The 22520-nt window shown below is 49.2% G+C and overlaps 1 protein-coding gene and 1 long non-coding RNA gene across 29 annotated transcripts in view; both read left to right on the forward strand.

Annotated features, from left to right (window-relative positions):
• clasp1a (cytoplasmic linker associated protein 1a) overlaps positions 1 to 22520 on the forward strand; it is a 56786-nt gene that overhangs the window by 32756 nt on the left and 1510 nt on the right. For 4 of the 28 annotated variants that reach the window (XM_032568028.1, XM_032568033.1, XM_032568031.1 and 1 more), the window contains 19 exons: positions 250 to 312; positions 737 to 840; positions 966 to 989; positions 1253 to 1497; positions 2758 to 2821; positions 2926 to 2928; positions 3008 to 3171; positions 7260 to 7338; positions 7407 to 7550; positions 8395 to 8544; positions 8616 to 8722; positions 9860 to 9952; positions 10132 to 10282; positions 10565 to 10811; positions 12502 to 12558; positions 13059 to 13249; positions 13385 to 13513; positions 17520 to 17726; positions 17988 to 18104. In XM_032568028.1, coding sequence (XP_032423919.1) covers positions 250 to 312; positions 737 to 840; positions 966 to 989; positions 1253 to 1497; positions 2758 to 2821; positions 2926 to 2928; positions 3008 to 3171; positions 7260 to 7338; positions 7407 to 7550; positions 8395 to 8544; positions 8616 to 8722; positions 9860 to 9952; positions 10132 to 10282; positions 10565 to 10811; positions 12502 to 12558; positions 13059 to 13249; positions 13385 to 13513; positions 17520 to 17726; positions 17988 to 18104 — 2339 coding nt within the window. Of the gene's footprint in view, positions 1 to 249; positions 313 to 736; positions 841 to 965; positions 990 to 1252; positions 1498 to 2757; positions 2822 to 2925; positions 2929 to 3007; positions 3172 to 7259; positions 7339 to 7406; positions 7551 to 8394; positions 8545 to 8615; positions 8723 to 9859; positions 9953 to 10131; positions 10283 to 10564; positions 10812 to 12501; positions 12559 to 13058; positions 13250 to 13384; positions 13649 to 16646; positions 16691 to 17519; positions 17727 to 17987; positions 18105 to 22520 lie in introns of those variants that run through there. The other 24 variants (XM_032568047.1, XM_032568049.1, XM_032568048.1 and 21 more) reach the window with 17 other exon arrangements.
• LOC116723268 (uncharacterized) lies at positions 11249 to 12235 on the forward strand. The gene is made up of 2 exons (XR_004339947.1): positions 11249 to 11761; positions 11914 to 12235. It is a non-coding gene; the product is annotated as an uncharacterized LOC116723268 (long non-coding RNA).

Here is a 22520-nt window from a genome sequence, read left to right on the forward strand (position 1 = left end):
TATCTCCTCTGAGTACAACCTTAGAAATAAAAGCCTTTCTACCATGACTCCGCCTACTTCCTGGGTTTAGAGGAGCTGCTGAAGATGGTCTGCAGCAGGTGTGCTGGTCACTGAGGACCGGAGGGTCAAAGGTTAAATGTGAGTGGCTCTGGGGCCTGGTCCTCTGCCGCCATATTTAACCCAGAGGCCAACTGGGGAAACTGGACCCAGTGGTTCTGATCCAGTAGTAACTTCCTGGTTCTCCCGCAGCCTCCAGACGCCACTCCCGTTCCACCAGCGCTTTGTCCTCTGTAGAACCCCACGGCCAGTCAGGTGACCTGCATGTTCCCAGTCCTCCCAGTGTGAGCTGGAGTGGCCCACCAGTCTGCTTCTGTTGTCGTTCCTCATGGCTGCAGCCAGAACCCATCAGAATCCATCAGATTTCAGTTTTTACTCCAGCATGGCAGGTTTTTCTTTAGTTGTCATGGAAACATGTAGTTAGGGTTCCAGGAAGGTTCTGGTTCCGATCCATATTTCATGCAGAAAGTGACGTTTTTCTGTTTCTTTGTGTTTTCAGCCTGATTTTCAGTTTTCATCCCTTAATGAGACTCTGAGCATCTGGTGCATGTTTCTGTTTCTTCTTCTTCTGTTGGCTTCCTCTGCTTGTTGGGCGCTGATGATTAAACCAAAGAAGAAGAAGGTAAGTCTCAGGCAGCCGGTTCCCTTCATTAATCAGCCGTCCGTCTTGTTTTTGTAGATCGATACGGTCTGATCCACCAAGCCAGGATTTGTGCGTCGGTGAACGCCATGCGGGTCCTGAACACCGGCACCGAGGTGGAGGCGGCCGTGGCCGACGCTCTGGTGAGTGACTTCCTGCTTCCACGCCACAATCCTTCAGAACCACGGGGGAAAGTCGGAGAAAAGGTCCTTGACAGTTTGGGTTTGTGCTCCTCTCTCTCGTCTTCCTTCTGGCGTTTTGCTTGCAGCTGCTGGGAGACTCCAGGAACAAGGTAGACGGACGCTTCCCGCCGTCTGTGTTCACTCCATCGCCAGCCTGTCTGTCTCACTGCCTCCTTTACTTCCTCCGGTTTCTGTCTCATTTCTGCTCCAGAGCCTCGCGGCACTGCTCGCCTGCCTCTGAGTTGAAAACAGATTGTTTCACAGATCAGGACTGAATCACATCAAAGCTCTGCATGTGTCTTAACCTCCATCCCTGGTCGCCGAGCTCTCATTCCTGCATGACGCTGCATGAACGTTTCCCTCTCCGCTGCAGAGGAAGCCATTGCGGCGGCGCTACGAGTCTCCTGGGATGTATTCTGATGACGACGCCAACAGCGACGCGTCCAGCGCCTGCTCAGAGCGCTCCTACAGCTCCAGGAACGGAGGCATCCCCCACTACCTGCGGCAGACGGAGGACGTTGCCGAGGTGCTGAACCACTGCGCCAGCTCCAACTGGTCCGAGAGGAAGGAGGGCCTGCTGGGCCTGCAGAACCTGCTGAAGAGCCAAAGGATCCTCAGGTGGGAGCCTGTCAGGGGGGTTAGTAAAGTAACCTTCTGCTACTGGGAGTTATTTGAGGGAAACACAGAGGTCCCATAATATGTTGATGACTGTCAGATGTATTCCCCCTTCTGCAGCCAGATGCTCTCCCCATTCAGGTTCTTCTTAACTGGGAGCCAGAGACACCAAAACATCTTAAATTTTAACAAACTGGAAGCTGAAGTGGTTTTATTCAGTCCCAGTCAAATGACACATCCTGGTTGTACTGACCTCTTTCTAACGTCACCAACTTCCTGTTTAGAAACTTGATGGCTTTAGCTGTAATAACAGCATAAATGCTGTGGAAAGATCATCACTTTAAATCTCAGACATCTCTCCAAGGCTACATCACCACCACCAGCCCTGTTGAGTCCGCTTTCACCCAACTCCGGTCCGCTTCCACCCGACTCCGGTCCGCTTCCACCCAACTCCGGTCCGCTTTCACCCGACTCCGGTCCGCTTTCACCCGACTCCGGTCCGCTTTCACCCGACTCCGGTCCGCTTCCACCCGACTCCGGTCCGCTTCCACCCGACTCCGGTCCGCTTTCACCTGACTCCGGTAAACTTGCTATAAAGTCCGGTTCAGTTGGTGAGGTGTGAATGCTAATCGACCTCTGACCTCTGGTCCTCCAAACCTCGGTCTGGGTTCAGTTTGAATCTGAGCGCCAAGCGGACCGGAGACCGCTCCAAAAGTAGGAAGTGGACTACAGCGCAGGGCATTCTGGGTAAACACAACCAAAGCTAACGTGCTAGCCTAGCTCTAGCAGCAGAAATGGCTCCTGGTCTTCAGCCAAAGACTAAAGAGAAATCCTCCAACGACTAAAATCTGACGCCTCCATCTTGTTTCCATCTGGTGAAGAAGGAAGTTGCTCTCAGTGTCTTCAGAGGTTTTTGTATCGTTTCCTTCAGTGGTTCTTTGTACAGCGCCCCCACAGGCCAGGAGGGGAACAGGTTGGTTTGGGTCAGTATAATGTGGAATAGAACTAAATAACTAAACATGGAAAGGAGTTTTTTCTGAGCAGTTTTTCTTTTTCCAAAGATCCATCTTAGTCTGACCAAAGTTCCTGTTTAGATTACTGGAAAGTTTTACTTCTTGTCTGTTAGAAATAATTAAAGTAAGTAAATAAACTCCATATGTTTACGTTTGTGTTGGTAGGGCAGAACCTGACCTGCCTCCAGGAAGTCGTGGGTCATTGTTCTGGTTCTGTTGGGTTCTAACCAACTGTTTGTTGTCTGTGCAGCCGGGTGGAGCTGAAGAGACTCTGTGAGATCTTCACCAGGATGTTTGCAGACCCCCACAGTAAGGTAGAGACCCTCAGATACATGCATGGTCTTCAGCTGGAGATGTTTCTGGAGCTAACTGTGTGTGTTCTGCTGCACGGCCCGCCTTGCTGTGGCTCTAACTCCAGAGAGTGAGTGTTTGCTCCTTCAGTCCGCGTCCTCCCCGTCGGACGGAGAGCCAGTCTGACCAGAACCTGCCTTTGCTCCCAGGTGTTCAGCATGTTCCTGGAGACGCTGGTGGACTTCGTCACGGTACACAAGGACGACCTGCAGGACTGGCTCTTCGTCCTGCTCACTCAGCTGCTGAAGAAGATGGGCGCCGACCTGCTAGGCTCGGTCCAGGCCAAGGTCCAGAAGGCTCTGGATGTCACCAGGTCAGAACTGGGACGCGGCGCGGCCTGAGGGCTGCTCAAGCTTTTATCAATAAGGCGCTGATCTGATGACCTAGAGGGTCTGTGAACTGCTGAAACGTAGAGCTGCCTTTCCTAGATTGGCTGAACGTTCTGAGCTCCACTACTGGTTTCAGGTTCCAGAGGCCCAGTGGTACCACCACAACTAAACCCAAAAGCCTTACCGGAATCTCTGATTCACCATTATTTAAATATGTCCTGATCATCCAGTAAGATCCTGGTATTGCTGGTTTTACTGGTTTCAGGTGAAGCATATAGGAGAATTAAAGTGACTAACTATGGAATATATGAATATAAAATAACACACAGGACTCGGACTCTTCACTGCTCAGGCCGAGTGGGAAGAGATTTAATTGCACGTCTGTGGAATCACAAAACACATCTCTAACAAATATCCAAAATCTCTCAGCTCTTACTGGATGCATCACTTTTTATTGGGCTTCATCTCTACTGGTGTGTATTTAGTGTTGTAGTCAAGACCACCTAACCCGAAACCAAGTCAAGACCAGAGTGTATGGAGACCGAGACAAGACCAAGACTTTTAGGGTCCCAGACCGGCGCCCCGCTCTACCTGACGCAATGAAATGAAATATGATCAAAACTGCTTCTTAAATTGATCTGAAACATCCACATTCCCATAAAAACACTCAGATATTAAATACTTAGAGCTGAAGTAAATTTAACCAATATCATTATCATTCCAAACTCTTTGTTCTGCTTTGCTTCCATCTCTGAGCCACGATCCGGAGGTCTCCTGCCACCCCTAACAAGATAACGCCCTGGGCGGTTGCCCACACTGCCCATGTCAGAAACCACCACTGTCAGCTCCATTAAACATAGCAATTAAGGCAATGCACTAATGGTAAACACTCAACTATGGACACTGACCAAGGAGCAAGAAGGAACCAAGCACAAGGTGACTGTGACTCTCTCTCTCTCTCTCTCTCCCAGCAGCTCAGAGCTGTAACATCTCCCACATGACAGGAGACGAAATCAACAGAGAGCAGTGAGCATGCTCTCTATTGAGAGCATGCTCACTTATTTATTCTGTAGTTAAATAAATATCAATGTGTATAACTAAATAAAATAATAATAGCTACTGCAGAGAGCGGCTCTCAGTGAGGCTCCAGAACTGTTGCTCTTAGTAAAGAGCCGTTCAGAAGAATCGGATCCTTCCTGAATGTCATATCGCTATATAGCAGATTTTGGTCACAGCGCTGTCCCATATATGTGACACGTCAGTCAACACCTCCACACAATAATGCAGCGCAGTGACTGACAGCGTTTTTCATATGCAAAGTGTCCCTGAACAGCTAGCTTAGCTAGCATCACCTCACAGAGCTTACCTTTCTTTGAGCTTCTTTCCTAAGTGACCATAAAAGTTAGACATAGTCCCACCGTCTGCGAAAGCAAAGCGCTGCTGAATTTACATGTCTCCATGTCTGATGATTTATGTAGTGGGATTCTGTTACTGACGATCAGGGGCGCCGGGAAAGTTAGGACACTTCCGACAGGGGGCCCGCCGCAATTTTATTTTATTTTTTCATAGAAATAAAAAAACAATTGGAGTTACAAAACTGTCAGTTACAAAACTAATCATATTGTGTTTTCTAAAATAGTTTTTAGCAGTAAAAATCAAATGTTGCCCCTCCCAGACCAAAAAGCAGACATTTACCCAGAACCCCCTGGATCTGCAGGAAATGGTTCCTTCCTGCTTAGTTTGATGGTGACGATGTTCAGCAGCAGACAGTGGAAAACAAGAACGACTGTGGCTGTTACTATGCTGCTAATAAAAATAATAAAGCCAGGTTTTCAAAAAAATAGAGAGAGAAAAAAACAAGAGTGTCAATGTGTAATCCAGTTTTTATCCAAGAGGTGGGTAGACTGTGAGATTATCAACCATTTAGCATAGTTAGCTTAGCTACAGACTGTTTGCCTCCATTTCACTAACATTTAATGAATTAAGGAAAGAAATTACCAACATATTCATATATTGATAACCCGTCCCTTGTACCTTTTACCTCTTAACAACAGGTGAGTCAGTCAGCAGCAGCTCTGACCTCCTGACTCGTCCTCTCTCCTCTCCTAGTCCAATTAAAGCTGCACTATGTCACTTTTATAAAATATTTTTTACATATTTGTTAAAACTGTCATTATGTTATGTCAGTTTGGTATGAGAGATAATCTGTGAAATAACTATTTCCTCTGCTATCTAGAAACAACCAATCAGAGACAGGAGCATTTTAGTGCTGTCAATCACAATCTCACGTGGCTGCTCCCTCCCTCCTCTTGCTCTGTGCTGTAGCTAGCAATAACAATATGTTGTTTCTCCACCATTAGCACATTTAGCAGTGAGTGAATGAGGATGATTGACAGCGCTAGGACCCTCCTCCTGATTCTGATTGATTGTTTTGGTCGGAACGTTGCATTACTTTAGCTAGCAATAGCAGTTCAGGTGGAGGAGATTGATTGTTTTCACAGATTATCTGTCTCATAACAAACTGCATGACATGTAGACAGCTTTAACAAATATGGAGAAAACATTTTTTTTAATTAAAGTTATAAACTGCAGTTTGAATAAAATGCAACTACATAGCATTTTTTGAGAAGTCTGGATTGATTCATGTGTATTTTGCACATGAAGCAAAATACACACGAATATTTCTGACTGTTGCTGGTTTGGAGAAACATGTCAGTATCTAAAACTAATAGAACAAAATTAAGCAACATACTTGCAAACTGTGTGCAGAATGTTGGATGTAAAATTCATGAGCAGTAAATATTGTGCTAGTTATCAGTATTGGACCAAAGAAAGCAAGGCTTTAAAATTGTGACGCTTTTGATGGTTCAGATAAACTCAAGAAATTGTAACAGCAGCTGGTGGAGGGGCCCAATTAAACTTTTGGTCATGGGGCCCAAAACTCCTGGCAGCGCCTCTGCTGACTATTAGACAGACATCTTCCGCTCAGAGGAAACCACTGCGCATGTCTTGGAGATGGAGACGTGCGAGTTAAAGGGGGAGGCGACGTTTGACAACAGAAACGCGTAATTAGTAAGTCACGCTATTGCTTGAATTTTAGTCGGTATGTTTTGCATCTACTGAAAACAAAGATGTTAACAAATAATCTGGACAATATGCTGGTAGTTTAGTGACATTTCCACAGTTGTGGTCTTGACCGGTCTTGAAATAAAATCCCGAATCCTCAACACCCGAGACCAAGATGAGACCATCAAAAAGTGGTCTTGAGACCAAGACCGGTCTCGAATACTACATCACTGTGTGTATTTGAACGTTTGGACCAATGGCATTGCTTCCCTTCCCTTGCTAGTTATTCTGGCTCAACTTGTACTATTTGTGTTTTAGGCCTTCCAGGAATCGGTTTTGGACTTCCAGGAAATCAAAATCTGCTCCATCTCAGCGGCGCTGAATAACAAATTTGTCAATTTGTTGTTCCTTATCTGTGAAAACAGAAAATCCTTCTGACTCCAGTTGGTTCTGGCCGGTCTTCTCTCACACCGGCCAGAGTGACCTAACCCTGAGTCAAACAGCTTGAAAATATCATGTTCTCTCTAACAAGCAGAGCATCATCTGCATATTTATGTTGGTGTAGTTTTCTCTGGTTCTAGAATAGACTTCAAATAACCTTCATTTTCCCTCGGTGGAGAAACTCGAGATAAATTCTAGATAAAATGGACCAGAAGGAGGCCGAGTCGTCAGCCCTGAAGTTCACCAAATATTACAAACCAGGTGACTGGGTGAGTTGGTACCAGATCTGGATCTGGATCTGGATGTGGTTCAGGATCTGGATCTGATTCTGTTGCCAGTTACCTGGTGTGAATTATTCTGCTCTGAATATTTACTCTTCAAACATCATCTCTGATCAGTGAAAGCTTGAAATCATCAAAGTTTCCTAGGAAACGAGCTCTGATGGTTGAAGATGATGTCCGGCGTTGACCCGTCCAACTGGTTTCAGGGTTTCCTTCGCTCTGACCCGGTCAGCTCCTTCTGGGTCAGAGGTCGCTGAACTCAGCTTCTGTCTGCTGCGTTTCAGGGAGTCGTTCCCCTTCGACCAGCAGTTCAACATCCTGATGCGCTTCATCGTGGACCAGACCCAGACCCCCAACCTCAAGGTGAGCCACAGTCGTCTCCCGCCGCCGCGTCTCCGTCGGCCCGGGACTAAACGTCCCGTCGTCCGCAGGTCAAGGTCGCCATCCTGAAGTACATTGAGTCTCTGGCTCGCCAGATGGACCCGACCGACTTTGTGAACTCCAGCGAGACGCGGCTGGCGGTGTCCCGCATCATTACCTGGACCACCGAACCTAAAAGCTCCGACGTCAGGAAGGTGAGACGCATTTCATCCAGGATTCAAGAGCAAAGGCTTTCCACCTGAAGATTAAAACTGTGTTTTGTTTTTAGCTCATTTGTCTGTTTATTCCATAAATTAGCAGTAAAAAGGTTTTGAACTGAAAGTTTTGCTGATTAAGATGTGATTTAATTAATTTCAAACCCTGAAATGAATTGGATCTGAAACTATGAAAGCCTTTTATCAGAATCCCTAGTTGACCTGTAGCAGCTGAGTTCTGGTTCCGGTCCATCACCTGGTGCCCCCCCTTAGGGAGATGGGGCCGCCACAGCTGGGCGAGCGAGGAGCTTCTGGAGAGACCAGTCTCACTTCGGTCCAGGTCTCGGATCACGGTCGTCATGGTGATGACTGGGTCGTCAGCAAACTTTCCCACAGGTTGCTGTATCATATAAATGAATAAGAGGAGAGAGGACAGCCCTGAGGGACACCCAGCTCACTTAAAGGGCCAGCGTCGATTTTAAAACTCTCAACTGAGAGAGCGGGCCGGGTCAGGGGTTGGTTCTGGAGGGCAGAGCAGGTCCACCATCTGGATCCAGATCAGGTTCTAGATCTCAGTACACTGGTTGGCCTGCGTTCAGGCAGAACCCGGCAGAACTGGAGGAGATTCCTGGAGATCCAGACCAGATCCAGAGCCGAGTCGACACCAGAACTTCTCCAGGTTCTGCTGGACATCACCTGTTGTTGCTGGGTTCTGTTGGTCCAGTTCTCCTGCTCTAATCCACGGAAGGTGCCAGGTTCTGGTTCTGACAGAGGTTCCTCTGCAGGTTTGGTTCTGCTGGTTCCAGGACCTGGGATCAGTAAGCGGTTCTGGTTCTGTGCGCAGGCGGCCCAGGTGGTTTTGATCGCACTGTTTGAGCTGAACACGCCGGAGTTCACCATGCTGCTGGGCGCGCTGCCCAAGACCTTCCAGGACGGCGCCACCAAGCTGCTGCACAGCCACCTCAAGAACTCCAGCAACACCAGCAGCGGCGTGGTGAGTCCCTCCAGAACCTCCAGAACCCGGTCCAGGCCTTCTCAAGCTCAGCTTCTGCTTCTGTTCTCCAGGGGTCTCCCAGCAACACGGTGGGCCGGACGGCGCCGCGCCACGCCCCCAGCAGGTCCAGTCCTCTCACTTCCCCCACCAACTGCTCCCACGGTGGCCTATCTCCCAGGTAGGAACCGACCGGACCGCGGCCGGTTCTGTCACCACCAAACCTGCCTGCTGGTCCTGGAGAACCTTGGCTGCAAGGCGTTCTGGTACCGACCCACCAGGGGTTCTGGTTCCACGATAGTCCATCCACAGATGGCAGCGGCCATGATTGCTGCCGTAAACTCGCGTAGAAATCATCGGCTTTAAGCTAAAAATCGTAACGGAGCGATGACACCTGCTGAGAGCCAAGCTCCGGATGGAAGTGAAAAGCTTCCCATCAGAACCGCCAGAACCGTCCCGAGTCCGAAAGGTCAGAACCTCCGGATGCTCCGATCAGGTTTTTTCCTGCCGATACTGATCACATGGATTGGCTGTTAATGTTTCTCTTCAGGTATAAATGCTGCTATGATATCTGGCAAAACGGAACCATGAAATTAAGACAAAGACATAAAATACCTGCAGGCCCGAAGCATAAAGTACTGAGTCAAAGAGACAACAGGAAACCTGCACTCTGTAATAAAATATGCAACAGTAAGGCTCTCAAAGCCTAAAGTATCCATAAAGTCAAATACATCTCACAACACTTAAATAATGTCGAGTAAAAAAATGAAACATTCATTCAAAGTCAAATGCAGGTTGCATTGAAATCATCAACCCTACGTTACCAGATCAACCTGCCTGGTAGCGATAGCATGGCTAGCTGCTTTCTGACCCAGCAGCGTAATTCTGCAGAACATCTCAAGGGGGCAGAGCAGCTACATCTTTTATTTACATTTTTTTCCCAGATTATCTCTCATGCCAGGACAGCGAACGTTTTAATACAAATGTAAAAACTTTAAGTTACATGCTGCAGCTTTAAGCAGACGTTCGGTGTGAGAGTTCACCTTCGGGTGATCGGTTGGTGATTGGCAACAAGAGACAGTGATCGGCGATCACCAATCATACACTTTTTCACTGAAATCGGTCGATTATGATCCGTGGCCAATCGATCGGCATGCCACTAGTCAGAACCTCTGGATGCGTCAGCAGGAAGCAGATCTGTCCTCTAACCTGAACCTCTCAGCTCAGACTCTTTTTGTCTCTCCTCTCTCTCCGTCCTTGCCCTGCCTCCTCTCATTGGTTTCCTCCTTTCCTCCATCCTTCCTTCCTGCTGCTACAGTGGTTTGTGGGGTTGGGGGGTCGACGGGCTGCTCCCTGCTGCGCCCCCCGCCGCCCCCGGCCTCAGGGCCCTGCGCCGAGCCTTTTCACCCAGGTAGACCGAGTCCAGTTGTTCTGTTTGTCGCTGAGCGTCGCCGCAGAAGGCGTCGCTCAGCGACAAGTCGGCACGCTTGGACCGGACCGGCAGCAGAAACACTGTGCACGCATGCGGACCGGTGGCCGTGTTTCTGCTCCAGCTGCGTCCTCTGACCCGCCGTTCCGCCTCTGTGCCAGCAGCGTGACGGAGTACGACACGGAGAACATGAACGCAGAGGAGATCTACAGCTCGCTGCGCGGCGTCACCGAGGCCATCCAGAGCTTCAGCTACCGCAGCCAGGAGGACCTGAAAGAGCCGCTGCGCCGTGACGGCAAGAGGGACGACGGCGTGAGTTTCCCACTGGTGGATTGCTGATGGATTTTACTGGCGGATTACTAGAGTATCGCTGGCGGATTACTGATGATTTACTGGTGGATTGCTGGCATCTGATGCCAGTGACAAGCTTCCAATTCCTTCATATAGTTAGTAATACTACAGGACAACCGGATATAATAACTGCATTTATAAAGCTCCAGGTGCCAGATATCGGCTTTTTGCAAATGCAAAGAGATGCTAAATCTTGGTATTTTATTTTGAAAGTATGATTAATTCTGAACTTCCTCCTGTCAGGTGGGAAGAGAAGTCGTGGCTCCGTCTCCAGGTCCTGATGGTCGTCTGGGTTCAGACGTGGTGGAAGGCGGCCGCACCGCCCTGGATAACAAGACGTCGCTGCTCAACACCCCGTCGCCACGGTCCTTCTCCGGGCCCCGGAGCCGCGAGTTTGCCCCCTACGGCTACGGGGAAACCATCTGCGCCTACGATAAGAGCGCGCTGAAGGAGGCCGTGTTCGATGACGACGTGGAGCAGTTCCGTGACTGTGAGTCTGCAGACACTCTGCATGTCCCAGCAAGGGTCAAAGGTTACCTGCTGTTATCACCTGGACTCGTCTCCAGGTTGAATCAGGGGTCACACAGGTTAACGTGCTAACAGATCCCAGAACCAGTTCTCTGTGACTCCTAGAGGGGGCGCTGTGCAGCAGGAAGACTCCTTCACTCTGGAAGGGTTGAAATAAGAGCTGCACAATATTACAAAATATTCTGATTATGATTTTATAGTAAATATTGTGATGACTATAGTATTAGAAAATATTTCAATAATAATATTGGTAAACATTGTGACAACAATAAAATTGACTCAGTATTGTACTTTCTGCTATTCTAGTAGAAAGTGACAGCAGTCATTGGCTGTATAACTATCTGACCACCAGGGGGCAGTCATTGACCAGCGATGGTCGGCTGACCCTTTAAAGGGATGTTGGCCTAAATATGTCGAAATTTTCTTAACTAAAAAAATGCAGTTTGTGATATGCCAAAACTCATAATTACTTCAAAAATGTTTATCTTTAGTTGTATTTTTCACCCATAGAGGTCGCCATTCTTTCACCAGTGGGTTGATGACTCGTTTTTTCACCTGTTCTGTACTGGAATCTACAGAGTAAACACAGCAAGCTTAACTTTACCCGAGTTTATCAGATTGTGTTTGAATGGTGTAATTTTAGATAATACCACACTGTGTCACTGTTGGCTGTAAGTCAAACAAACAAAAACTGGTGAGTGGATAAGTTTCCATATGTACAAAAAGAAAAGCCACAGCCGAACAGAACTTACAAAGGGCCTATTTGGCCCTCAACATTTCTGTCCAAAAGACTTGGAGTCACTTGTATGAGCAAAACTGAGGAAGGCTCTAACAGCTGTTTCTGGGCCGGACATGGAGGTATGGCTGCGTCCTCTGGTCGGATCACACAGTCCTACACCTCTGGTACCACGGGTACACTGTGGTACCAGGGGTACACTGTGGTACCAGGGGTACACTGTGGTACCACGAGTACACTGTGGTACCACGGGTACACTGTGGTACCAGAGGTACACTGTGGTGCCACGGGTACACTGTGGTACCAGAGGTACACTGTGGTACCAGAGGTACATGTCGCTCATCGTTTCATTTATGAAGCTGAAGGCAGCAGCAGCTCCTATGTCCAACCCTCCCCTTCCTCTGTTTGGTCCTCATCATCATCATCACTCCATGTCATTTCTCCATTCCAATCGATTTCAACGCGCCGATTCAGTTTGAAAAGACTAAAAGACGTTAGTATCACTGTTTGGCTGGACAGAGCTAGTTTGACCATCAGGCGACATTCGTGTGAAAATATTTTATTCAAATTAAGAACTAAACAGCCTTCATTATTACTACTGTATTGTTTATACATGTAAAATAAATATTTCTTTAGTTTATTGTTACTAATCCTGGATCACTTTGGTGTGAAATGAAAGTAGAACGCCTCAGATGCTGGGCGCCGGTGGTAACCTGTGATCCAGGTGAGAGGTGAGAGGTCACCTCAGACCTCAGTCTGTCGCCATGGCAACAGGAAGCAAAGATGCTGGAACCAAACATGTCTCCATCCAGCTGTTCAGCACATTTGTTTCTGTTGCTGCCATCACATTGTTTCCTCTGCACCCACCTCCCCATCTTCATCCTCTATCATCCTCCCTGACCCCTGACCCCTGCAGGCCGGCAGAAGGATTCGGGTGAAAACAAGACAAGTCTCCCTAAAGGCTTTTGTCCTGGTAAACGCTCTTCTTCCTCCTCTTCCTCCTCTTCCTGTTTGTTTGCCTCATTTATCTCCTATGATCCTGTGGCTCCGCCCACTTCCTGTTGGTATGGGTTCTAACCTCTGGGTTGGGTCGGTCCTAATGGGTCGGTAGTGTGGGGTCAGATCAGTTCTGCTGGGTCAGGTCAGCTCTGTCGGGTCGGGTCTGTTCTTCTGGGTCGGTTCTGTCGGGTTGGATCCTTTTGCTGGGTTGGTTCTGCTGGGTCGGGCTGGTTCTGCTGGGTCGGTTCCTTTGGTTTGGGTCGGTTCTGCTGCGATTCTGCTGGGTCGGGTCGGATCAGAACCAACTCGACAGAAACGTCATTTTGCTGAGTCGGGCCGGTTCCGTTGGTTTGGGTCGGTTCTGTCGGGTCGGGTCGTTCTGCTATGACTCTGGGACGTTACCTGGTTCTAGAATCGTTCAGGATGTCAGGGACGTCCTAGCGACCGTGCTAACCCCTCTCTGGTTCCGAGCAGTCGGACCGGACCATTCGGACCTGGTGGCGGACCTGCTGAAGGAGCTGTCCAATCACAACGAGCGCAGCGAGGAGCGGCGCGCGGCGCTGCTGGAGCTGCTGAAGGTCACGCGGGAGGACAGCGCCCCCGTGTGGGACGAACACTTCAAGACCGTCCTGCTGCTGCTGCTGGAGACGCTCTGCGACAAGGACGTAGGTTCTGGTTCTGGGGCGGTCCCGGTCCGGTTCTCCTTCCTGGGGTTCCTCCAGGCCTGCTGGCGGTCTCTCTCCAGAGGGACCGGACCAGGACTCTGGGGCGGTACTGACCCGGTTCTCGTCTCCCGGCAGCACGCCATCCGGGCCCTGGCCCTGCGGGTTCTGAAGGAGATCCTGAGGAACCAGCCGACCCGGTTCAGGAATTACGCCGAGCTGACCATCATGAAGACCCTGGAGGCCCACAAGGACTCCCACAAAGAGGTGATCCGGTTCTGGTTCTGCTGCTCTGGGTTTTAATACCTGGATCTGAATTAAATGAGGAGAAACTCCTGGTTTCTTGGTGAAAAGTATTGGCACCCCTGATATGAATGAATGAATGAATGAATATCAGCCGACTGATATTCATTGGGATGGGTGGCAGCAGAGGGAGGGGACCCTGGTGGTCCGATCCTCGGTTGCAGAAACTGGCTCTTGGGACGTGGAATGTCACCTCTCTGGTGGGGAAGGAGCCGAAGCTAGTGCGTGGGGTCGAGAGGTTCCGGCTAGAAATAGTCGGTCTCACCTCGACGCACGGCTCTGGTTCTGGAACCAGTCTCCTTGAGAGGGGCTGGACATACTTCCACTCTGGAGTTGCCCAAGGTGAGAGGCGTCGGGCAGGAGTGGGCATACTTGTTGCTCCCCATCTCGGCGGCTGTACGTTGGGGTTTACCCCGGTGAACGAGAGGGTAGCATCCCTCCGCCTACGGGTGGGGGGACGGGTTCTGACTGTCGTTTGTGCTTACGGGCCGAACGACAGTTCAGATTACCCACCCTTTTTGGAGTCCTTAGAGGGGGTACTGGAGAGTGCTCCTCCTGGGGACTCCCTTGTTCTGCTGGGGGACTTCAACGCTCACGTGGGCAATGACAGTGAGACCTGGAGGGGCGTGGTTGGGAGGAACGGCCCGCCCGACCTGAACTCGAGCGGTGTTCTGTTGCTGGACTTCTGTGCTCGCCATGGATTGTCCATAACGAACACCATGTTCAAGCATAAGGGTGTCCATATGTGCACTTGGCACCAGGACACCCTAGGCCGCAGTTCGATGATCGACTTTGTCATCGTTTCATCGGATCTGCGGCCGTATGTCTTGGACACTCGGGTGAAGAGAGGTGCGGAGCTGTCCACTGACCACTACCTGGTGGTGAGTTGGCTCCGGTGGTGGGGGAGGAAGCCGGTCAGACCTGGCAGGCCCAAACGTGTTGTGAGGGTCTGCTGGGAACGTCTGGCGGAATCCCCTGTGAGACGGAGCTTTAACTCCCATCTCCGGCAAAACTTCGAACACGTCCCGGGGGAGGTGGGGGACATGGAGTCTGAGTGGACCGTGTTCCGTGCCTCCATTGTCGAGGCGGCCGATCGGAGCTGTGGCCGCAAGGTTGTCGGTGCCTGTCGCGGCGGCAACCCTCGAACCCGCTGGTGGACACCTTCGGTGAGGGATGCCGTCAGGCTGAAGAAGGAGTCCTATCGGGCCTTTTTGGCCTGTGGGACTCCGGAAGCAGCTGATGGGTACCGGCGGGCGAAGCGGCATGCGGCTCGGGCGGTTGCTGAGGCAAAAACTCGGGCGTGGGAGGAGTTTGGAGAGGCCATGGAGAAAGACTTCCGTACGGCTTCGAGGCGATTCTGGTCCACCATCCGGCGTCTCAGGGGGGGGAAGCGGTGCAGCACCAACACTGTTTATAGTGGGGATGGTGTGCTGCTGACCTCTACTCGGGACGTTGTGTGCCAGTGGGCAGAGTACTTCGAAGACCTCCTCAATCCCACCAACATGCCTTCCACTGAGGAAGCGGAGCCTGGGGACTCTGGGTTGGGCTCTCCAATCTCTGGGGGCGAGGTCGCCGAGGTGGTTAAAAAGCTCCTCGGTGGCAAGGCCCCGGGGGTGGATGAGATCCGCCCGGAGTTCCTTAAGGCTCTGGATGTTGTAGGGTTGTGTTGGTTGACGCGACTCTGCAATGTCGCATGGACATCGGGGGCAGTTCCCCTGGATTGGCAGACTGGGGTGGTGGTCCCCCTGTTCAAAAAGGGGGACCGGAGGGTGTGCTCCAATTATAGAGGGGTCACACTCTTAAGCCTCCCTGGCAAGGTCTATTCAGGGGTCCTGGAGAGGAGGGTCCGTCGGATAGTCGAACCTCGGATTCAGGAAGAGCAGTGTGGTTTTCGTCCTGGTCGTGGAACGCTGGACCAGCTCTACACCCTCGGCAGGGTCCTGGAGGGTGCATGGGAGTTCGCCCAACCAGTCTACATGTGTTTTGTGGACTTGGAGAAGGCGTTCGACCGTGTCCCTCGGGGAGCCCTGTGGGGGGTTCTCCGGGAGTATGGGGTACCGGGCCCTTTGATACGGGCTGTCAGGTCCCTGTATGACCGGTGTCAGAGTCTGGTCCGCATTGCCGGCAGTAAGTCGGGCTCGTTTCCGGTGAGAGTTGGACTCCGCCAGGGCTGCCCTTTGTCACCGATTCTGTTCATTACTTTCATGGACAGAATTTCTAGGCGCAGCCAAGGTGTTGAGGGGATCCGATTTGGTGGCCTTAGGATCTCATCTCTGCTTTTCGCAGACGATGTGGTCCTTTTGGCTTCATCAGATCGTGATCTACAGCTCTCGCTGGAGCGGTTCGCAGCCGAGTGTGAAGCGGCCGGGATGGGGATCAGTGCCTCCAAATCCGAGGCCATGGTCTTGAGCCGGAAAAGGGTAGAGTGCCTTCTCCGGGTCAGGGGGGGTGTCCTGCCCCAAGTGGAGGAGTTTAAGTATCTCGGGATCTTGTTCACGAATGGGGGAAGAAGGGAGCGGGAGATCGACAGGCGGATTGGCGCAGCGTCTGCTGTCAAGCGGGCGCTGTACCGGTCCGTCGTGGTGAAGAGAGAGCTGAGCCAAAAAGCGAAGCTCTCGATTTACCGGTCGATCTACGTTCCCACCCTCATCTATGGTCATGAGCTTTGGGTCATGACCGAAAGAACGAGATCGCGGATACAAGCGGCCGAAATGGGTTTTCTCCGTAGGGTGGCTGGGCTCTCCCTTAGAGATAGGGTGAGAAGCTCAGTCATCCGGGAGGGACTCAGAGTAGAGCCGCTGCTCCTTCACATCGAGAGGAGCCAGTTGAGGTGGCTCGGGCATCTGGTCAGGATGCCTCCTGGACGCCTCCCTGGTGAGGTGTTCCGGGCACGTCCCACCGGGAGGAGGCCCCGGGGAAGACCAAGGACACGCTGGAGGGACTATGTCTCTCGGCTGGCCTGGGAACGCCTCGGGATTCCCCCGGAAGAGCTAGAAGAAGTGGCTGGGGAGGGAAGTCTGGGCCTCCCTTCTGAAGCTGCTACCCCCGCGACCCGACCTCGGATAAGCGGAAGAAGATGGATGGATGGATGGATGGATGATATTCATTCATTCATTCATTCAACGCTTTGATTGACCAATGAAATAATAAACAACCACTTAGAGAGACCAGTTAACCTGACTGTCTGGACTGGGAGGAAACCAGAGAACCTGGAGAGAACCAGTAATAATAATAATAATGTTAATAACAATAATAATAATAATGTTAATAACAATAATAATAATAATGGCACCTGCAGCTTCATATTGTGGCAATAAATGAATTTCTCAGCTCTTCTCTATAAAGCTGCTGAGTGTTTTGGGTCATTACCCTGCCACATGACCTCTGACCCCTGATCACATGTTCTCCAGCAGCTCTGGTTCTTCCACAGGTCTGAGCAGGAACAGCTGCGACCTTTGACCTCTGCAGGATGGGATGTGCTTTGGCCTCCGGTAGTTTTCCTCCGGATCAATAAATGCCCACGTGTCGATCCTGGAACGTTACTCGGGTCCAGATCGGTTCTGTTCTGGTTTCCACTGACGGGTCTGCAGCCTCCAGAACCTTCAGAACCTCCAGAACCTCACTTGGGTTCCTGAAAGCAGCTCTGTTTCTGTGTTTAAACTGTTTGACATGAAAAGTTTCTGCAGTTTTTTAATTTTTGGTTTTTTATCTCCTGGTTTTTCTTCTTTCTCTGTTTCTCTGAATTTGTGTCTTTTGTTCCTTTTCCTGATTTCGTTGTTGATTAAAAGCAGAGAGGTATTTATCAGAAGGATTTGGTCTTCATCAACCTCAAGTGGTTCTGGTTCTCCTGGAGTCTGATAGTTTGGAGTTCTGCTCTTGGCCGCTAAAGGACGAATCTAGAAATGTTTCGGTGTGAGAGGTCAGAGGTCGGCTGCGAGGCCCGTCTCTAGCCAGCGTGTCGTCTCCCCAGGTGGTGCGTGCGGCCGAGGAGGCGGCGTCCACGCTGGCCGGCTCCATCCACCCGGAGCAGTGCATCAAGGTGCTGTGCCCCATCGTCCAGACCGCCGACTACCCCATCAACCTGGCCGCCATCAAGATGCAGACCAAGGTCATCGAACGCATCGCCAAGGACTCACTGCTGCAGCTGCTGCCCGACATCATCCCCGGCCTGCTGCAGGTGGGCTCTGGTTCCGGTTCCGACCCGTTTCCAGCCCTCGGCGGGTTCCTCCATGACGCCCGCACAGCGGCTTATTTGGACAGTGGGAATTATTTGCCTTATTTGTCCCTGGAAATGTTTGTGTGCTCTCTGCTCCGGGTGCGACTCCTCCCACGTTCCCGCTGACCCGCCGTGTGCGCGTGTGTGTAGGCGTGGGGGCGGGCGTGTGTGGAGACGTGTGGGCATGCATGGCGTACCTGATGCTGCGTGTGTCTGCTGCAGGGTTATGACAACACAGAGAGCAGCGTTCGCAAGGCCAGCGTGTTCTGCCTGGTGGCCATCTACGCTGTGATTGGAGAGGAGCTGAAGCCACACCTGGCACAGCTGACAGGCAGCAAGGTAGCTCTCTCACACACACACACACACACACACACACACACGCACACCCCCACACACACACACCCACACACACACACACACACAGCAGCTCTCCCCGTGCTGCTAACAGACGCAGAGCCTTATCAGCTGAATGAATCAGCTAGGGTTAGGGTTAGCTTCACAGACCTGTGAAGACGCTGTTGCAATAATCAATACGACTGAAGATGAACGCATGGATGAGTTTCTCTAGATCTGGCTGAGACATTAGTCCTTTAATCCTGGAAATGTTCTTCAGGTGATAGAAGGCCGACTTTGTAACTGTCTTTATGTGGCTCTGGAGGTTCAGGTCAGAGTCCATCACTACTCCCAGGTTTCGGGCTGATCGCTGGTTTTCAGTTGTAATAACTGAAGATGTGCATTGACTCTAGATCTATAACTCTAGATCTGTGACTCTAGATCTATAGCTCTAGATCTATAACTCTAGATCTATAACTCTAGATCGTTCCTCTTTAGGTCCAAAAATAATAACTTCAGTTTTGTTTCTGTTCAGCTGGAGAAAGTTTTGGCACATCCACACATTTATCTGCTCTAAGCATCTGTTCAGTGATTGGATGGGGTCAAAGGTCACCTGGTGACATCGTAATGTAGAGCTGTGTGTCATCTGCATAGTTGTGGTAGCTAATATTATTTCCTGTTATAACCTGAGCTAGTGGGAGCATATAAATATTGAATAAAAGGGTCCTAGGATTGAACCTTGGTGTACCCCACATGTGACCTTTGACCTCTTTGATGAAAAGTTTCCAATTGAAACAAAGAAATCCCTGTTCTTTATGTAGGATTCAAACCAGTTAAGCACTGGACCGGAGAGTCCGACCCAACTCTCCAGTCGATTCAGTAATATGTCGTGGTCAACACTGAGGTCCAACAGAACCAGCACTGTGGTTCTGCCACAGTCCGTATTTATATGGATGTCATTGAACACTTTGACTAGGCCAGTCTCTGTGCTGTGGTGAGACTGGAAACCAGACTGGAAGGAGTCAAAGCGGTTGGTTATCGTTAGGAAGCTAGTTAATTGTTTAAAAGCTTTTTCAATAACTTTGCTGATGAATCAGAGGTCAGAGGTCAGAGGTCGGCCTGTAATTCTGCAGTAGTGATTTGTCCAGATTGTTCTTTTTTATCAGTGGTTTGATTACTGCTGTTTTCAGAGCCTGGGGGAAAACGCCTGATGAGAGCCATGAGTTACTATTTGGATCAGATCAGCAGCAATAACAGGCAGGACTTTCTTAAAGAAATGTTCTAGAGTTATAGATCTAGGACATCCAGACAGCAGGAACTGGAGCTTAGTTGACTTATGATTTCCTGTAGGGTTTTATAATTAAGTAGTTGAAATTGGGTCATTTTTCCTGTATTTGTTTTGTTTGTGCTCAGCATTGGTACTGACTTTATAGTGGATGTTCAGATTAATAATCTGATTTTATTAATTTTCTCTGAAAAGAAGCTGGAAAACTGGTTGCAGGCGGCAATACATTGGAAATCAGGCGGTAACGTCACAGGAGGGTTTGTGATTCTGTCAACTGTTGCAAATAAAGCTTGAGCATTATTAATGTTTTTGTTTATGACATCTGCAAAGAAAGCCTCTCTTGCATGTTTTAGTGTTAAATGATAGTTACGTAGACTTTCTTTATAGATGTCACAATGAACGTGGAGTTGAGTTTTACGCCATTTTCGTTCTGCTCTACGGCAGAGTTGTCTTGCAGATCTAACTGTTTGTGCATTTCTCCATGGAGATTTCTTTTTACCAGACACAACCTTCATTTTAATGGAATCAATAATATCTGAAACTTTAGACTGAAAATCTTTTACCAACTTATCTACATCATTACAGCTTAAGGGTGAGGAAGAAGAGTAGATTTGATTAAAAGTTTCTGCTGTGTTTTCAGTGAGAGAACGTTTTGTGATGGTTGCTGTTTGTCCAAGTGGGTTAAAAGATAAAGAACTTTCAAAGATAACAGGAAGTGATGCAACAGGGCGACATCAGTTACAGAGACATTGGAAATATTCACACCCTTACCGATAACCAGGTCCAGTGTGTGTCCTTGAGTGTGTGTTGCTTGTTTGACATGTTGTGTTGGACCAAAAGTCTCTAAAATATTAGCCAGCTTTTTTGCCCCTCTGTCTTGGGGGTTGTCAACATGAATGTTGAAATCACCAACAATTATTAAACAATCATAATCAATACATATGAGAGATAGAAGTTCATTCAAGTCAGTAAAGAAATTTTCCACAAAAGTTGGAGTTTTGTATAAAGTTACAGTCAAAGTTTGTTTGTGGCCTTTAACCTCAATTCCAAGATACTCAAAAGAGGTGAAGTGACCCAAAGAGATTTTAATTTATGGTATTCTTAAATATTGAAGCCACGCCTCCTCCTTTTTTGTGTTTTCTATTCTCACTGAAGAAATTGTAGTTAGGAGGCGCAGATTCAATTAGTACGATCGATTCATTATTATCATTCAACCATGTTTCTGTCAGAAACATAACATGGATATTATGCTCAGTGATGAAATCATTAATTAATAGAGCTTTAGCACAGAGAGATCTGGGATTTAAAAGAGTTTAAGTGACTTGGAGGCCAAGAAATCTTCAGTCTGAGGTTCCTTTAGGCAGGGGAACAGTCTGATGTTTGAATTAGGTCCCCTGTATTTTATGTTTCTGTTTCTTGTAAATTTTCTTGTAGTGATCCGGACAGGTAATGTCCTGTTCTGCAGTGCCGAGGGGCCAGACACATTCTGGAGCAAGAAGGGCGTAAAGATAAAGTCTGGACCCTCAGACCTCAGAGACGCAGAGTGATGGATCCTCTGGGACGTTAGAGTCAGGTGGCTTAAATGAAGTGAGGTCTGCTACGTGAGCGCTAAGGAGAGACGTCCCAAGTACAACCTGTTGATTCACTCCGTCTGTAAATTTAAGAAACTCCGGTCCAGAAGACATTTCTCCATGTGTATCTTGTGAATCCTGTGGGTGAGCAGAGAGGGAGGGGAGAAGGAGGAAGGGAACCAGTCGCTCCGCCTCCAGTCGATGTATCAGTTTGTTTTTGTTCCTGATAAGCCGACGGTTTCTTCCTAGTCAGAAATCCTTGAGCCTGTGCTTCTGAAGCGATGATCACGTTGCTGTCCTTGTTGATAAAATGAAAAAGATTTGCAGTGAGCAGCTTTATCCCATGTTTATTAAGATTGCGTCCGCCTCTTCCAAAGAGGTGAAAGCTCTGCCAATAGATCCAGAGGTTATCGATGAAGGTCACTGAGCTGGCAGAGCAGCTTTTAATCAGCCATTTGTTTATCATGTCCAGCCTGGAGTGTTTTTCGTCTCCCCATTGAGGTGATGGAATTGGACCACTGAGAAATAACTTCATTTTTAACTTTCCCATAGTGTTCAGTAGAATATTAAAGTCCTTTTTCAGAATCTCAGATTTCTGCTTTGCCACATCGTTGGCTCCAACATGCACAACTAAGGACTCAATATCTGGCTGATCAGCGGTTAGCGAAAGAACTTTACGAGTTAAATCAGATACAGTGTCACCAGGAAAAGAAATCACTCTCGTTTTCTTGGGATTTACTGCCTCATCTCCAACAATAAGCACTTTTGGCATACCTTTCGTTTTCCTGGTAGCGGCTTTGTCTTTAGGGGGTGGATGTGATGGTCTTGCCTCATTGTTGATGTTTGAAGGCGAGGTTTCACTCAGAGGCTCAGGCTGGAGTACAGAAAATCTGTTTTTCAGTGGGATTCCCACAGAGTCAGAATGTTTTGAGGCCCGGGCTGGTCGCTCTGTCCTTGGGAGCGGGGTCGGTGGAACCGTTTTGGTTGCAGCTGCTTGTTTGTTTTTCTTTGGTGGAGCAGGTGTTGAGGTTGAAGGTGGGTTTCGGCTCAGAGCCGGCCACGCTGATTCGTCAAGGTGAGGGGTTCTCCCTGTCAGTCGCCTCATCAGATCTGCGGTGTGAGACTTTTGCTTCGGCTTGGCACCCAGAGCGTTCCAGGGTGAGCTGCTTGATGCGAGGCGTACAACCTCTCCGTTGATTTGAGGAAGAGTTGTCTGATTTCCACAGTTAGCGTTGATTTCAAAGTTCACCTCCAGCTGTTTGATCTTCATTTCTATAGACTGAAGTCGTTGTATAATACTGCTAATGTCCTTGGGGTCGGCCGGAGGCATTTTGCCCTGGTTCAACTTGGAGATGAAGAAAAGTAAGGTAAAAATAAAAGTAAGAAAATCCCCCAGTCCTTTTAAAAATAGCTCAGGCAAAGTTATCAGTAAGGATGAGAGAGAGCAGGACAAGCTGTTCCTCCTTCAGCTGCCAGCGCACACTCCTAATGATCCATAGATGTTGTAACCATAGAAACCATTGATATTGATTTCAGTTCCCCTCTTCTGGTGGACATTTTTCAAAA

This window comes from Xiphophorus hellerii, chromosome 7 (assembly GCF_003331165.1).
Source record: "Xiphophorus hellerii strain 12219 chromosome 7, Xiphophorus_hellerii-4.1, whole genome shotgun sequence".
Taxonomy (NCBI): domain Eukaryota; kingdom Metazoa; phylum Chordata; class Actinopteri; order Cyprinodontiformes; family Poeciliidae; genus Xiphophorus; species Xiphophorus hellerii.